The 17,445-nt window shown below is 36.2% G+C and overlaps 1 protein-coding gene across 1 annotated transcript in view; it reads right to left on the reverse strand.

Moving 5' to 3' along the window:
- Positions 1–17,445, reverse strand: part of Taf9 (TBP-associated factor 9) — a 177,151-nt gene that overhangs the window by 68,755 nt on the left and 90,951 nt on the right. The window contains exons 3-4 of the mRNA XM_069845708.1: positions 9,926–10,062; positions 9,701–9,832 (exon numbers count right to left, since the gene is read on the reverse strand). Coding sequence (XP_069701809.1) covers positions 9,701–9,832; positions 9,926–9,967 — 174 coding nt within the window. The 5' untranslated portion in view covers positions 9,968–10,062. The remainder of the gene's footprint in view (positions 1–9,700; positions 9,833–9,925; positions 10,063–17,445) is intronic.

Genomic DNA, 17,445 nt, shown 5'->3' on the forward strand with positions numbered 1-17,445 from the left:
GTATATGATTACTGGTACTACTGATATTAAGAGTAAATGTATTGTATTTTTCACTTAATTTTAGAATCACTTCAGTGGATATTTTCCACTCAATGTTGTGAAAAAATTCAAAAGTAAAAACATGTAGATAATGCAGAGACTTAAAAATCTCATTTATTAAAAAGAAGAATCTACTGGGTGTTCATTTCAAAGTGTCATGACGTCACTGTTGTTGAGTCACCGATTTGAAGCGAGTTTCAGCTTATATGTCAGAGAAGTTGCCTATTATTCAAGGCGTTCTTCAATCTGAACTTGAGAACGTGTACAGTATAACTTGAACGTCGTAGCAACAGATGGCGGTCTGTACGGTCTGTGTGCTACCATAACATCTTTCGAACTGTGTTTTGCGCCGGCAAGTCGTGCGCAGGGTATTTGTTATCATCGGCTGCGTACGGTAACATTCCACAACACAAATCAAATACTCCGTGTCCATGTTGACCGTCGAAGTTAATGTCAACAAATACGTAAGTAATCGTCTTAACCCTCTCCCCATATCCCGACAGTACGTATTTCCAAACAGTTCACATTCCTGCCACTACCGGAGTTATCGTACGCATCGGTACGTACTCTTCAGAATGAACGCCGGACTTGCTATGCAACTTCTCTGCCTCCTAGGTAATACACCTTTGCGGAAGTGTAGGAATATTGAATTCTCTAGGCTCATCGGCTAGCCACATGACGGCATACAGCGAGCCATGACACACTTTGAACTGAACACCCAGTATATGTAATGAGTTGCAATGTAATGATCCTCATGTTCTTAAATACTACAACAAGTATAGTGTAATTTATCCAAAATTATGAAAGAGGGAAATAGAATACATTTGAATAGAAAAGTACAAAATTCAGATAATGCAATTAAAGCTATTCGGAATATTATTGAAGTTAAACTTGTAGATATCCTAAGAAAGAAAATATTTTTTCATTAAAACCAGTGATTATAAAGTAGAGGATCCCAAATCTATTGCAAATTCTTTTAACGTCTTATAGTATATAGTACAGAAATATTATTGACAACTTAAACATTCAAGATTTTGCAAAAGATACTGCAATTGGTTACTTAATAGATGCATTTAATAATTAGTATTAATATATGTAATTAGTCAATAACTGCAACAGTGCTTTTTCATTCAATCATAACATGAATAAAATTGAATGTACATTAAATTAAACACTATTGCAAACTTACTTACTTACAAATGGCTTTTAAGGAACCCGAAGGTTCAATGCCGCCCTCACATAACCCCGCCATCGGTCCCTATCCTGTGCAAGATTAATCCACTCTCTATCATCATATCCCACCTCCCTCAAATCCATTTTAATATTATCTTCCCATTTAAGTCGCAGTCTCCCCAAAGGTCTTTTTCCCTCTGGTCTCCCAACTAACACTCTATATGAATTTCTGGATTCGCCCAAATGTGCTACATGCCTTGCCCATCTCAAACGTCTGGATTTAATGTTCCTAATTATGTCAGGTGAAGAATACAATGCATGTAGTTCTGCATTGTGTAACTTTCTCCATTCTCCTGTAACTTCATCCCTCTTAGCCCCAAATATTTTCCTAAGAACCTTATTCTCAAATACCCTTAATCTCTGTTCCTCTCTCAAAGTGAAAGTCCAAGTTTCACAACCATACAGAACAACCGGTAATATAACTGTTTTATAAATTCTAACTTCCAGATTTTTTGACAGCAGACTAGATGACAAAACCATCTCAACTGAATAATAACACGCACTTCCCATATTTATTCTGCATTTAATTTCCTCCAGAGTGTCATTTATATTTGTTACTGTTGCTCCAAGATATTTGAATTTTTCCACCTCTTCAAAAGATAAATCTCCAATTTTTATATTTCCATTTCGTATAATATTCTGGTCACGAGACATAATCATATACTTTGTCTTTTCGGGATTTACTTCCAACACTACTGCAAACACATAAATAAAATAGTTAAAATCAACTATAATAATCCAAAGCCACACGTTTAACAAAAATTGTTTTGTGGGAGAGCATTTCTTACACATATGGGAAAGCTACTAATAACTCTATTGTAATAATTACTCAACAAATTACATAGCCTAAGGACTCTAAACCTTCGTAAAAGTTTGTCTGTGTGGCTTAGGAATATTTTTTAATTTAATATTAATTGTTAGTTATCAATATATATGCATTTACATTGTGTGTGTGTGTGTGTGTGTGTGTGTGTGTGTGTGTGTGTGTGTGTGTATATATATATATATATAAATGCAATCATTAGATTAACGTTTATAATATTATAACTTGTAATTTTGTATTCTCTGTGATTATTAACACTTAATCTGAGGACTATGTAAAACTTTATTTCAACGTTATTTAGACAAAAAAAAATTGTTGATGTAGACTAAGAATCGAACTCCCTCTCTTCTACACAACATGCAGAAGTCTTAGCATCTGAGCTACTGAAACAACGCTGTGCGGAGTGTTGATCTAGTCATGAAGGTCCATTGTCGATTTAACTACATGGTTTATGTATATATTTATCTTTTATTTACGTAATATTATCATATTTTTTGCAGTTTTTGAAGTGAATTTCGGAACAATGCTAGTAACTAACCAAATAGCCTGAATTTAAGTAACTCAATATTCGTTATCTTGTGTATCAGTGTTCTGGTCTCCGATCATGTGCAGTATCTTACATCTGAGACTTAGGAATATTCAATCATCTCATTCTTTTCTAGGGGAAACTGTATATGACTACTGGTCCGGGCTTCGAACCTAGACTTGTAGATAGGGGCAGTATGAAGGGACCATTGCTTCGCTGCTGGGCACCCTCCTGGACCACACAATTTGGAAGTCGCACTCGAAACTGTGGGACAGGACCACGGAGATAGGAAAGATTCCCGCTGGTGAGCTGGGAGTTATAAGCTTACGAAACTTAACCTAATAATCGATATATGTAGCTAGAAGGGGAAGAAAAATGAGACCTAATCAGGCATTCTTAGCAAATCCTGTCTTGGAGGCAGATGTGGGAAATCTATACAGCAGGGATGGGAAGGTGAAAATGGCTGTGACGACAAGGAGACAGAACAAAAAGGGCTGAGTGGTGATAATACGATAAATGTACGAAAATAACAGCACAAGAGCCACCACTGCATCTCCTGGTCACCAACTTGGAGACACCCATCTCGACCAGTGAATGAATGAATGAATGAATGAATGAATGAATGAATGAATGAATGAATGAATGAATGAATGAATGAATGACAATATAGTTAACGTAAATATCGAACTTGTCGCAACTATCACATGTGAGTTTGTATATGCCTGTGTGGTTGTATTTATTTGTTCGTGTTATTAGTGACATCTCAAAACATAAACAACATGTAATAGTTGCGACAAGTTCTACATTGGACAGACACGATACAAAGAACACATTAAAGCAATAACCAGAGGACACAATACATCTACAGTACATATGCCGAACACATAACTAATGCTAACCATACATACAACAACATACAATATTTGAGAAACCCCTCATGTCCAAAATCTTACAATTTTCAGGAGAGATAAAAAACTAAATATTTCCCATATGAAAATAATTTTATTGAAGTATATATTTTTCCCTTAATTTTACGTTGTAACTACATGTTTCAAGTTCAAAATTGAGGTTTTAACGCATGTCAGTTCCTCAGAAAAATTATTTAAATATGTGGGCCATGAGGGCTTTCTCAAATAAAAGATTAAATGTGGGAATTTATGTCATTATTAATGAAGCAGAATGTGATAGAAGGTATTGTATTGTTGTAAAGTATTAATATACGTTTATATAGGGTGTGGCAGTGGGATATGACGGTTTTTATAGCCCTGTTGTGGGACACTCAGGACGAATTGAAAGGAAACACATATACTTGAAGTAATCTAGTAAAATGCAATTTATTAATGTTTGATTACTTTTTAAAAATTACATTTCGAAGTAGCCTTCACGGCAACGAATACATTCCTGTAATCCGCTATGAAATTTCTGCATAACTTGCCCCAACAAAACGGATTCGGTGGCACTAATTTCGTTCTTATGTTTTGTTTCTGCTGGATGATGGTGCAAGGCTCGTTGCGATACACCCTACTTTTGAGATAACCCATAGGAAGTAATCAGCTGCAGTCAGGTCAGGAGATCTTGGCGGCCAGTCAATGTCTCCAAATCATGACATTATTCGTCCTGGAAACATATTTTGCAGGCAGTTCACGAAACCATGAGCAGTGTGTGCTGATTACTTCCTATGGAGTTATCTCAAAAGTAGGGTGTATCGCAACAAGCCTCGCACAATCATCCAGCTGAAACAAAACATAGGGAACGAAATTAGTGCCACCGAACCTGTTTTGTTGGGGCGAGTTATGCAGAACTTTCATAGCAGTTTATAGGAATGTATTCGTTGCCGTGGAGGTTACCTATGGAATGCAATTTTTAAAAAGTAATCAAACATTAATAAATTGCATTGTACTAGATTACTTCCAGTAAATGTGTTTCCTTTCAATTCGTCCCCAGTGCCCCACAACAGGGCTGTAAAAATCTTCATAGCCCACTGCCACATCCTATATTTTGATGTCTACAAAAATAATTATTGGTATCAGTCAATAATGCTGTGAAAAAAAGTTGGTTGATATTTTCTATTAAATCATCCTTAGGTAAGGTCACATACACAGCACTGTCCAGTTATATCAAATCGTACAAATGCTACCAACATATAAATATACAACTTTTTAACATTACTTACTTACTTACGGCTTTTAAGGAACCGGGAGGTTCAGTGTTGCCCTTACATAAGCCCGCCATCAGTCCTTATCCTGAGCAAGATTATTCCAGTGTCTACAATCATATCCCACCTCCCTCAAATCCATTTTAATATTATCCTCCCTTCTACATCTCGGCATCCTCAAAGGTATTTTTCCCTCCAGCCTCCCAACTAACACTCTATATGCAATTCTAGATTCGTCCATACTGCTACATACCCTGTCCATCTCAAACGTCTGTTCCTAATTTTGTTAGGTGAAGAATACAATGCGTGCAGTTCTGAGTTATGTAACTTTCTCCATTTTCCTGTAACTTCATCCCTCTTACAAGGGAAGGGTTTCGGCTCGAACAGGAATTTTTGGTTAAAAATTTGTACAGAGGCTTACCTCACAATGGTGATGAAGTCCGTAAAAGCATTCATTTGTGTAACTCTCCGTTTGGCTGGTATTGATCAATACACTTCTTTAAAGATTCTCTATAAAATGCATGAAACAGCATGGAGCAGAGCAATAAGCACAACACGCAGAAGCAACACCTCAACAATCTTCTGAACCACACTCCATTGGCGAAAAATCAAATGCTACTTGAATTACAATTTCGAAATCCGAGACTTGTTCAGGATTCACGTAACCAGCTGACTGCCAGGAATACTGAAGCATAAGGCGGTATACTGGAGCAGACAACTGGTTATGAATAACAAAGTGCATTTTCATTATAAACACTCGATTTCCCAAGTTAAGTTCTGGATTCTCAGCAAGAGTCCTTACGCAATCTGTTATCCTCCGAGCATATATTTTGTATTGTCTAAGGAAATAGATATTCAGAGGCTGGAAATATTTAGTTTTTTTTTTAGGTGGAATGATCATACATTTTATGTCCTAGCCTTGGAATGATTCATTTATTAAGATTGTGTCCTTGTGGGCATTCAATGACTGACACAACAGTGTACATTTTTGATTAGGTGCAATATTTTCAGACAGAACGTTGGACAAAATGTTCTTAAATGGGCTTTAGACATTTTTCCACTCGCACTAGCTTCTACACTAGGCTAGGCTTACGGGAAGGTGTCCCATCCCCTTAACTTGTGCAGTACTCTCCCCACCCCTCAACTTGTACAGTGCTCTTGCAGACAAACCACACATTACACAAACAAATGCTTTTGGGAGCTTTACAGAGATGTAAAGATGGCCTGTATACAAATTTTGGATACGAAATTCCTGTTCGAGCCGAAACCCTTCCCTTGTTAGTCCCAAATATTTTCCTAAGCACCTTATTCTCAAACATCCTTAACCTCTGTTCCTCCCTCAAAGTGACAGTCTAAGTTTCACAACCATAAAGAAAAACTGGTAATGTATCTGTTTTATAAATTCTAACTTTCAGATTTTTTGAAAGCAGAGTGGATGATAAAAGCTTTTCAACCGAATAATAACAGATACTTCTCGTATTTATTCTGTGTTTAATTTCCTCCCGAGACTTTTTAACATTACCAACATATAAATATTAAACATTTTCAAAGCTATTCCAAAATCATAGAAAGTGATGTAATTGAGAAAACCCTCATGTCCTGTACTTGAGAGGTTTCTCAAATACTGTATATACATTTTTCAACAGGCTCTGTATGCTACAAGAATGACTAAACTTGAGGGGTTTCTCCATAAAACGATGTATCGACTCCTAAAGATATTATATGATCAGTATCTCAATTTTGAAAAAAAAAAAAAAAAAATGGACATGAGGGGGTTTCTCAAATAACCCGTTCAAATGGGTGAATATTCTGAAATGGGTAAATGTATGTCCCGGCTGATTTAAGGAGTTTCTTGAAAATGTTAACTGATTACTTTTGAGTTTAATTAACTAACTCTCACATGTTTTAGTTGGAAACAAAGCATAAAAGGATTAATTTTAAAATTTATAATTAAACAATAACGTCCAAACGTCAAAATGTAACTATGGTCCCTATGTCCCCAACTACATTTTACTCTGACTAAGTTTTTCTCGGAATGTTTCGATTTGATTTTATTTCCCCGGCCAAGATTATAAAAATAAATAGTTAAAATACTTATGAAAGACAGGAATTGTTGTTTGTTTAATTCTGAAAGGACACAACTTTCAACGTAAAGTTTGTCCCCAAAAATTTCGTAACGCCGGTCCCTCAAAATAAAAGAGCTACACAAAAGACTATTTTGTTTCATGTGGTAAATTTTAATGGTTGGTAGTGATGAGAGGTCAACATGGCGCCAGTTAAAAAACTTTTCGTCCATGTCGTAATTTATTTTATTGAAAAATACAAAAATCATCACTGATGACCGAATGCTATGTTTTCTATTGGTAACACCGGTCCTAGGTGGCATTAAATATAGTTTGTATATATTAAACTTTCGTAGTATATGCAAAACATTACAATGTTTGTCGACTAAAAAATCTAGAAGGTCCCTTTATTGTAGAACCGAGGTTTCACTTAACATACAATTATTAAATACTGGTGGATAAAGTAACTTCGAATATTATTTCATGTGATTGTTTATAGGAAAGAAAAAAAGTCTGATGATGAAAGTAGGAAATATGAAAGGGAGAAGATACGTAGGCAGAGGGCAAATATGACTGAAGAGGAGTTGCAGAAAAAAAGGGACTATGGCAAAGAATGTAAAAAAAAAAAGAAAGAAAATAGCAGATATGACTGATCGTGAAAAAGAAATGTTCAAAGACAAGTGAAATCTGAAGTACAAAAGTTTAGAAGATACCTTAAACAATGGGCTGTAAGGGAAAGATAACAACAATCCCTCGGTTTTTTTTTAAATTAGAAAATCTCACATACAATTTTTTTAAGCTCAACTGATACCAGAATCTTCAATAATAGGAGCAAATGTAACCAATGTGAGAAAAAAGTACACAATTTAATATAATATATTTTTTCCAGTTTTGTTATTCATATTTGCCCATTTCAGAATATTCACTCAAATACAGACATGGAAATCCTACACATACAATCCAAAAACCAAAAACTCAACACTCTAGAACAATATGAAATATACATACACACGCTAAAACACACCCTAATCAAATTTTCAACACACAGATCAATTTCAGAACACACACACTATTTGACTGCACTTTTCAACACACAAACACACCCCTACAACAGACAACGATGTCGAGATGACGCCGGGATCTAGTAGGCTCTGAGGATGGTGTGAAGGATACACCGAAACAGCTGTAAGCCACACATCCTTATATAATTTAACACTAGTAAGTTTGCCATTTAATCAATCATTAATTTTTTTTTATTGAACCTATTCATAGATTTGATATAATACTTTGTAAGCCACAAAGTCATTATAATATCTATACACAGAAAAAAAACTCAAAGTAATATCTTTATTAGGTTTAAAGATATACAAAAAAAAACTTTATCTCAAATGTTTGGTAAATGGACTTGTGCTTTTTTGAAATTCATGACTTCACTTTTTTCTTCTTCTCTACTTAAAGTGGTTTCTCCTCCCATTCTCAATAGGTATTTATTGTTTATCTTATCGTATAGAGTGGTATAAGGCATGCCACACTGTTCTAATACTTCTTGGATATTTCATTTCCCCGATTTTATGGTATTTACAACATTAGTTAGGTATGCAGAGTTATACTGGCCCACCTTTCTTTTTGTACATCCCCATGCTGATCAAATTCGCTCTACAAAGTAACATTATTTTGTGTAATATTATTTTTTATTAGACAGAAAGAAATGTACAAAGTTGTAATTATGTAAAAAAAACTTCTCGATATTTAAGACTGTGAAATCACATAATAAAAGTTTTCACAGACAACTTTATAATCCTTCTTATGACAAGTTCACTCTACTACAAGATGCGAATTAATCGGGGGGGGGGGGGGATTTCCCCCCTGTTGGATAGTTATCTTCCTCTCATAAATTCATATTAACATCTCTGCCAGAGATAACTTCTATCTCCCTTCACAAAATATAATTGTTTTAAGACAAGTATCCCTACGTTATAAAGTATAAAGTAAGCAAAGAAAATAATATTTCTGTATTATCATCACCAGCAGGATGACAATAATCAATAACTTAGGAATTACACATCTTTTCTTAAGCCTGCTCATGGATATTATAATAATAATAATAATAATAATAATAATAATAATAATAACAATAATAATAATAATAATAATAATAATAATTTTATGTATGGTAGGCCCATTCTCTATTTAGGATTCTATCCCCCCCCCCATGAGAAATCTTAATTCTCACCTTGCTCTACTACTGCCAGTTGTTGTCTGAATAATTATTATAAATTTCTTATACCACTGTTGTTCTCCAAATTTATTCTAGTATCGAACATATGCAACTGGTGTTTACTATTAATTAAAGTTCCTGATGTTCATTGTTGCTTTCTACGTAATATCGCAAATGTTCGGTGCTGCCTGTCTATATCGGTATCACTTGCTTTTACAGTACTCTAAGATCACACAACCCAGAATCATTAAAGTAGTGGCAACACTGCTTTTCATAGTTCAGCTACCCAATGGAATGACCAGTTCTGAACCTTCCAATACACCTATATTATTATTGCAGTTATAACATCCTGATGCCTCTGTAAACATATCTCTTATTCTGATTCAAAGAGCAATCACATCTTTCCAATTGGTATCGACTTGTTTGAAAATTCAATATTTTTACTTTTCTGTGGTGCTGACGTTTTAGCTAGTGCAGTTAAAATTTTCCAAGTCATGAATAAACAGATTTATAATTCAAGTTGCCTTACATTGCTATCATAACATCACTACTACATCCAGTAGCACAAACGACCAACCAAACCATGAGGTTGTACTTTGGTCAAACACATCATAAAAACATTTAGATGGAAAGTATACCTTACCTTTTTATTACTTCTCAATTTGTAATTACAAGAGGACAGGCAGTATCTGTCAGGAGGTAGTCGAAGTCCACAGTGAGGCTTGATGAATGGCAGTGGACTGTTGTTCTTTGTTCTCGCAACTTCTAGTAAAATCTGCATAACAGAACAATTTAGTTTATTTAACAGCCAACAAAATAAAAGGTACTGTACCGGGAATGATTATCTGAAATCTCCATCATCACTTACATCTCTAGGTGGTGGTGTTGTGAAAGCACGATCAATGGTCATCTGAACTGCTAACTTTACATCTTCTAAATCTATCACTTTCTTCTTTGCATGGTTTGCAAACACTCTAGCATCATCCAGTATACATGTTATATAACCTAGTATCAATTAAAAACATATTATATACAAACACAATGAAAATCTAGTATAACTTATCACAGATGTCTAATCAACATTATTATCTTTGCACTTTCAGTCATTACTCTTTCTTAATAATAATAATAATAATAATAATAATAATAATAATAATAATAATAATAATAATAATAATAATAATAATAATAATAATAATAATCCATGGCACTACAGCCCATGAAGGGCCTACTAGACTGACCAGCCAGCTGCTGGCCTCACGCCCACATGCCGAAGCAGAGGTGGACGATCATTCAACCAAAATGGAGGTATCGTGTGGTTAGCACGATGATCACCCCAGCCATTATAGCTGGCATTCGCAACTGGATTTCGCTACCTATCGTAGCGAGTGCATTATGATGGTAGGTGGGCACTGATCCCATACATTGGCCGAAATTTCATGAGAAAATTTCTTCCCCCATAAGGACTCGAATCAGCACGCATTCCGTAACACATGTCCTAGGCAAGTTGCCTTAGACCACGATGCCATGGCACCTGTTTTATAATATGAAGTGTACAGCGATTTCTCCTCAATTAATTACTGGACACATTTGGTTACTATTTATTATCTGTGGGTCTACTGATTTGGTAATAGCATACACTACTACTGTGCTGCCACCACAACCACAACTGAGGAAGAGGAGGAGGATGAGGAGTAGTGGTGGTGGTGGTGGTGGTGGTGGTAGTAGTAGTAGTAGTAGTAGTAGTAGTAGTAGTGGTGGTGATGGTGGTGGTGGTGGTGGTGGTGGTGGTGGTGGTAGTAGTAGTAGTAGTAGTAGTAGTAGTAATAATAGTAGTAGTAGTAGTAGTAGTAGTCATAGGTCTAATAATAATAGTAACAACCTGTGGCTGAGGTTGACAGCTACTAGGTGGGTCAGCAAATGGATAGCCAGGGCATAAGGTTATCTTGACTGGCATTCAGCTGTCCATGAATACTTGAATAGTATGTTATAAATGAATCTATGGGTGGTTCTGAACAAGGTCCACCTTCCTTTTTACCTCAGACAGCATTCCCCCATGATGCCCCTGTTGTCTATTTACCAGCAGACACAGATATCACTCCTGTATCCTGTGCGGGTATTGACTCGGCAAATTAGGCCTGTAATAGCAAGGTGGGTGCAAAATGGAAGAGATCATGAATTAGCAGTACCTGAGGCACAATATGTCAGTAAATGGCCACAAGGAGATAGAGGAGATCTTTGAGTTTTCTATATGCAGTGAGTGGCCAATTTTACTCCTCTCCAGTATGCCATCTTTTGAAAAGGCAACAGTTTACTGGAGTGGCTCCTGAAAATCTTAACTGCTGTATGAGTCATTGCATTCAGAATGCATGAGAATGCTGTTCTATCCAGGCTTGATTCAGTAAAGTTGTATTGGGGATGCCTACTGATCATTTGCGTTAGCAGTGGAGATCTCTAATCTTCCTAAGCTCTGGGCACTAGAAATAATACGGCAATATAAATAATACATCTTCTAACCCAGAATACCCTCTGGGTCTCGGAGAAACTTAACTGTAGTCTTAAAACCTCCAAATGGCGTGTATATGAACACAAACAATAGGCAAGACGACTTAATTGGTGTTCGAGGTTGAATCCTTAATAACCCTAATATAAGGCAACTATGGCCACAGTAAGCCTATTGTGACCCTAAGAAGAAAAATGAAGAAGCTGGCATAACACATGGGAAGGCAAGGTCAGAATCTATGGAGGGAAAAGGATGAGCTTCTCCTATGGATCAGGGTATACAAAGTCTGCCCAATGTCAGAAGGGGTATGTCCAACATTTACCTGGGGTGGAGTGACTGCTGAGGGATCCAAACAAAAAGAGAATGTTTGTAGAACCTTCAGGGCTTCATAGTCAGAATCTGTGAGAGATGCTAGGCAGTCCTCTTCCAGAGCGAGATAGGTTGCCAGGTGTAACATGTTCCAATTTTGTTACCAATGTCCTGCATCTCACTTTGTGACAGATGGGATGTGGGCTGTTCCACATTATAAGATTTTTTTGCTTTTCAGTTTTATTTTAATGTTGATTGTTTAAAAAATAGCGAGTATATAAGAAAAAGAAAACTATGCAATAATGAATATTCTGATTTAGCATTTCTAATTCTCCATGTACAGTAGTATTAGGTTAACAGAATCATAATTTCCATCTTTCTTTCCACCAATTCATTGTGTTTACTGATGCCGCAATCCAATTGGTCATTAAGCATCACATCTACTCTCTGATGCCCAGACATTTTTAATTTTAAGAAGCACTAAAGATGGGATTCAGTTTTTCATATCTCTGCATTGCTGTAGCTAAACAAGTGTATAAGATTGTCAAATCCTGTTTCACTCCAGATACCATTTTCAGGAGAAAATAAGCATGGCCAACAGAATAATTTGTTTTCCTTTTCATATCCAGTTAACCACTCAACTGTTTTAAAATGAGTTGCTGAAAAAGTCGTGTGTATTCTTCTGACTTAGATTTGTGAATTGTTGTTAAGTGTGGTAGTTCGGGGCATGGTTGTCAAGGTGGAAAACTTTCCATTATTAAGTTCCTCTAAGATTGCATCGTAATTGATTAAGTTTGACTATAAATAAGTAATAAGAAACTTAATTAATGCTAAGTGACATACTGAACACTATTTTTAAAATAATGCAGTGGGAATTCACTGAACTTGACACACCTTCACAACCACGTGTTCACTGATTGACTACAAAGGGGAAGTGAACTGAGAGCTGTAAAGGAACAGAACACATTTCTCAGCTAAACCCTATCACTTCCACCTCTTCTCACATCTGTCTTTTACTGTAATACATCAGCCAGAAATCCGCATAACACTGGTATCACAAGAGCTGAAGAGAGTATCCGAACACAACAAATTTTCCTGCCGTATCTTTCTGTGTTTGACGTATCAACAGCACTCATGAGAAAACTGCACTGCCACATCATTTTTTGTGCAATAAAATACAGGGCAACTACAAAAGACCTTTCTGGTTTCGAACACATGTAATTTACGTTCTATGAATCTGAGGTGCATAAAATAGTACCAATGGAAAGAGAAACTCAAAAAGTTTAGTCCCTTACCTTAAAGAAGTTCAATGTGCCCCCCTTGGTAACACGGCACCAGCCGCGGCCCGCAAGGTGAAGTGACTGAAGTGGCTCTTCACCTACATTTTAAAATTATAATCACAATAATTATGCATTTTCATTTTATCATAGTTATAACCTGCTCACAAATCTCCTATCGCTATCTGAAAGACGAAAGCCTCGTGAAGTGCCTGGGTGTATCGCTGCACACTTTCCCTTCCGTGTCGCTTGCTGACACTCACCCCCTATATAACGTAAGAGTAGCTACTGGTTTTCAAGAAGAAACGCTTCTTTTTCCACATTTCTAGTACACAGGCCTGTTGTAGGTTGCCATGGTAACAAGCATTGACCCTCCAAGGATAGAAGAGCCGTTCCTTTGCCTATTCAAGGAATAAAGAAATAGGTTTCTAAACACCCCTCGCTTGTCCAACCCGCCGAACCCCGACAAGGCGACAAGTGCAAACCCATTGTCAGTTTTATCCATTTCTTGGTGAGAGAAACAAGTTAATTTTGGTATTTGTGTATTATTTAGTGATGTTCATAAGTGATTTTGCGAATGAATCCAGAAAACGACGTAGTGTGTAATTTATTAGAGACGCCGTTTTCTCGTTGGCGCGAGGAAGATAAGAGAGACTTATTAGTGTTTAATCGCCCAACTCCGCGTTTATCAGTGTCTGTTAGAAAACAAAAAAAGTCCGGAAATTCTTATCAATTGCATTTTAAAAGTACCTGGTATGGGGAGTATACCTGGTTATGTGGCAGTGTTTTTCTACAAAAACTTTTCTGCTGGGCTTGCCTTTTATGTGAAAAAGAACATTTGGAATAACGCTGGGTTTGGCGATTTTGCGAACTCAACTCGTGCATTTCACAAACATGGGGATTCGAGTGAGCATTTGAAGTGTGTATTGCAATTGAAACAAGTCGAAAGAAATTTGAACTCAATTCGCGATGCGTTACAGGAGTCGTCCTTATTGTGTATTAAAATATTTAATGAGAATGTTCGGTTAAACAGGAACTTTATGAAAGTTGTGGTTCAAGCCGTTATATATTTAGCGAAACAAGAGTTGCCATTTCGAGGACATGATGAACAAGTTTCGTCACATAACCGCGGTAATTTCAAAGAACTGCTCCAAACTTTGCTCTCCGTAAGTTCCGACGAAGTTAGAAATCAATACAATAAAATTAAATGTGTATTCAGCGGCAAGTCTAAGACAATACAGAACGAACTAATTGAATGTATTTCAGACTACGTATGTAACCAAATCAAGAAAGAAGTAAATGAAACTGATTTTTTTTCATTGCAAATTGACGATGCGACGGACGTTGGACAAAATTGTCAATGCTCTATAATAGTAAGATTCGTGACTTCACATGGTAAACTGGTGGAGCGTTTCTTAGGTTTTTATGACGTAAGTTCTGATCGGACTGCACAAGCCCTGTTTGAACTAATATACAGCATCTTAGGGCCTCTGAATTATCGTAATAAATTGATAGGACAGTGTTACGATGGCGTTAGTGTAATGTCAGGCCACATAAATGGCCTACAGAAAAAAGTCAAAGATGAAGTTCCTCAAGCTATTTTCATTCATTGTCTAGCGCATCGTTTGAATTTAGTTCTGCAACAGAGTTGCAACAGTATTTCAAGTTGCCGAATTTTCTTTGCAAACCTAAGCGGAATTCCCACTTTCTTTCATCATTCAGGTAAACGTAACCACATTCTAAATTCGATAGTTGGAAGGCGAATTCCAACAGCTGTGGAAACGAGGTGGACATCGAACTCCAAATTACTCAAAACAGTAGTAGAGAATTGGGACGGTTTAAAAGAGGTTTTTGAAGAAATAAAAATAAATCCTGGAACTGATAGTACTTCCATCCATCAATGCGGAGGGTTCTTGAATGACATGAATTACTTTGAATTCAGTTTTTTGGCTCTGGTTTTTTATGACATATTCAGTCTAACTGATGTTTTATATGATGTTCTGCAAAAGAAATGTTTAGATATAAGTTACTGTGCAGCTAAAATTCGAAGTACTTACGATTTGATTAATAGTAAAAGAAATGAAGAATACTGCAACAAAATATTTCGTAATGCAAAAGTGAGAAGTAACTGCAACCATAAAAGACAGCATGACCAATTATCCGATGAAGATATTTTCTTGAAATACAAGTCATTGTTTTACGAGATAGTAGACAATATTCTGTCACAAATTAATACTAGATTTCATTACTTGAACAAAGTATCATTTCTAAGTTTGGTAGATACAACAAAATTTAAAGACTATTCTAAAGAATTTCCATCAGGTGCTTTGCAGAACTTGATCGAGTGCTACCCATCCATATTTAAAAAAAATCAACATTTACAAAATGAACTTGAACTTCTTTATGGTGACAGCAATTACAGTGGCGTTAACGCTTTGAAAGCATTGGAGATGTTACGTCAGAGTGATGTTCATCAAGACGTATTCCAGGAAGTGTATAAGTTGTTTTCACTTGCAGTGTCTTTGCCATCCACCAGTGTGTCCGTAGAAAGAAGTTTTTCGTGTCTAAAGAGAATAACAACTTATTTGCGGAATACAATTTCCCAGCAGCGTTTGTCCTCCTTGGCCAACATTTCTATTCATAGAGAACTTCTTTCGGAACTTGAAGGAAAACTCAGCTTTTTAGATGACATCATTGACAAATTCGCGGCCCTGAAGAACAGGAGAATAGACCTACTCTACAAGAGATAAGGTAAGATAGAAAAAATATTGTTTCTTGTCACATACAGTTGTCAGCACTTCACTTGTCTTCTGAATCACGGGCCACCCCTGCACGGCACACATCAAGCCTATAGTCAAAGTCCACGTAGGTACGCGGATTTTCTGACCCCATATTCTGAGGTTATGTCTGGTCACCTTACCAGAAAGATGAAAAGTCACTTCATCAGAAAACATCACAGAATGAATAAATTCATTACCAGTATCATTTTAAATTTAAGTCTGCAACCTTTAGATGTAATATGGACCAGAACATTAAATTGGACAGGACATGTTATACGTATGAATGACTCCAGCAGAGCAAAACAAAAATATATGAATACCTTTAACAACATAAGGCCACTGGGAAGACCTTGAAGTAGATAGAAAGATGAAATTCAGAAGGAAAGCATGGAAATGGGAATTACCAACTGGGAGGAACTAGCAAAAGACAGAACAGAGTGGAAGCGTTCTGTGAAATCGACATGGAGTCGACATACTCCATAATGTCCTTTGATTGATTGATACTTATGCAGAAATTTCTTCATAGCACTTTGTCCTCTGGTTTTAGAGCTTGCAGCAACTGTAGATAGTCGAAACGAATGAAATTGCAACTGCTTACAAAGAATCTTGCCTTAAAATCTGTGTACCATTTACGGATTGTAGGCCCATTGGGTATCTCTTCACCAAACTTTGTTCGGTAATGCCATTGCACATTAATAACCGACTGGTTCACAAGAAAATCAAGTACAAGAGAAAAGCTTTTCTGTCCTCTATATCAGCCATTTCGCCTCAACAATGAACAAATTTGTTTATATGCACTATTATGAGGCAGTGTTACCAACTAGGAAAACAATGCTACCACAACTAAACTTTTTTCAGTTTCTCTTTCCATTGGTGCTATTTTCATGCACCTCAGATTCATAGAAGTAAAGTACATATATTCGAAACCAGAAAGGTTTTTTGTAGGAGCCCTGCACTTGGAGTACAATTTTAAAAATTCATTTGTTGCTAAAAAGACATGTGTGCTGCACACCCCGCACACATACACAAAATGCCACTGGCATGAGTAACTAGCGACATACAGTATATAGTATAAAAGCATTGTTGTTCGATAATTTGATACAATTCCTTTTCTTAAAACAAACTGTTAAAAAAAAATCATAAGTGTGGCCACTGAACAGAAACCAAGTATGTCATATAAAGTCTATAGGGTGGGTCGGGATAATTTCGGTATGGTGGGGTAATGTGGGTATAAGTTACAGTTTACTGAATAAAACTTTACCTGATATTCAAACACATGCCAGTTTAATAGATACCGCCTATTTCACAATTGTTTATTGTGGAGAGTAAAAAATTTGTGTTGATCACACTGATATTGCCTGGTAAAAAAAAAAAACGTTTCTTGTTTATCAGTCTATGAAGCGATCCATCACATTCAAAGCAGTATTGTTGGGAAACCAGCTGTAATATATAGTAACCAAATTCATATACATATACATTACACATGTTTAGAACATGTTATCAATAAATTAGTAGTATA

This window comes from Periplaneta americana, chromosome 14 (genome assembly GCF_040183065.1).
Source record: "Periplaneta americana isolate PAMFEO1 chromosome 14, P.americana_PAMFEO1_priV1, whole genome shotgun sequence".
Classification (NCBI taxonomy): Eukaryota; Metazoa; Arthropoda; class Insecta; order Blattodea; family Blattidae; genus Periplaneta; species Periplaneta americana.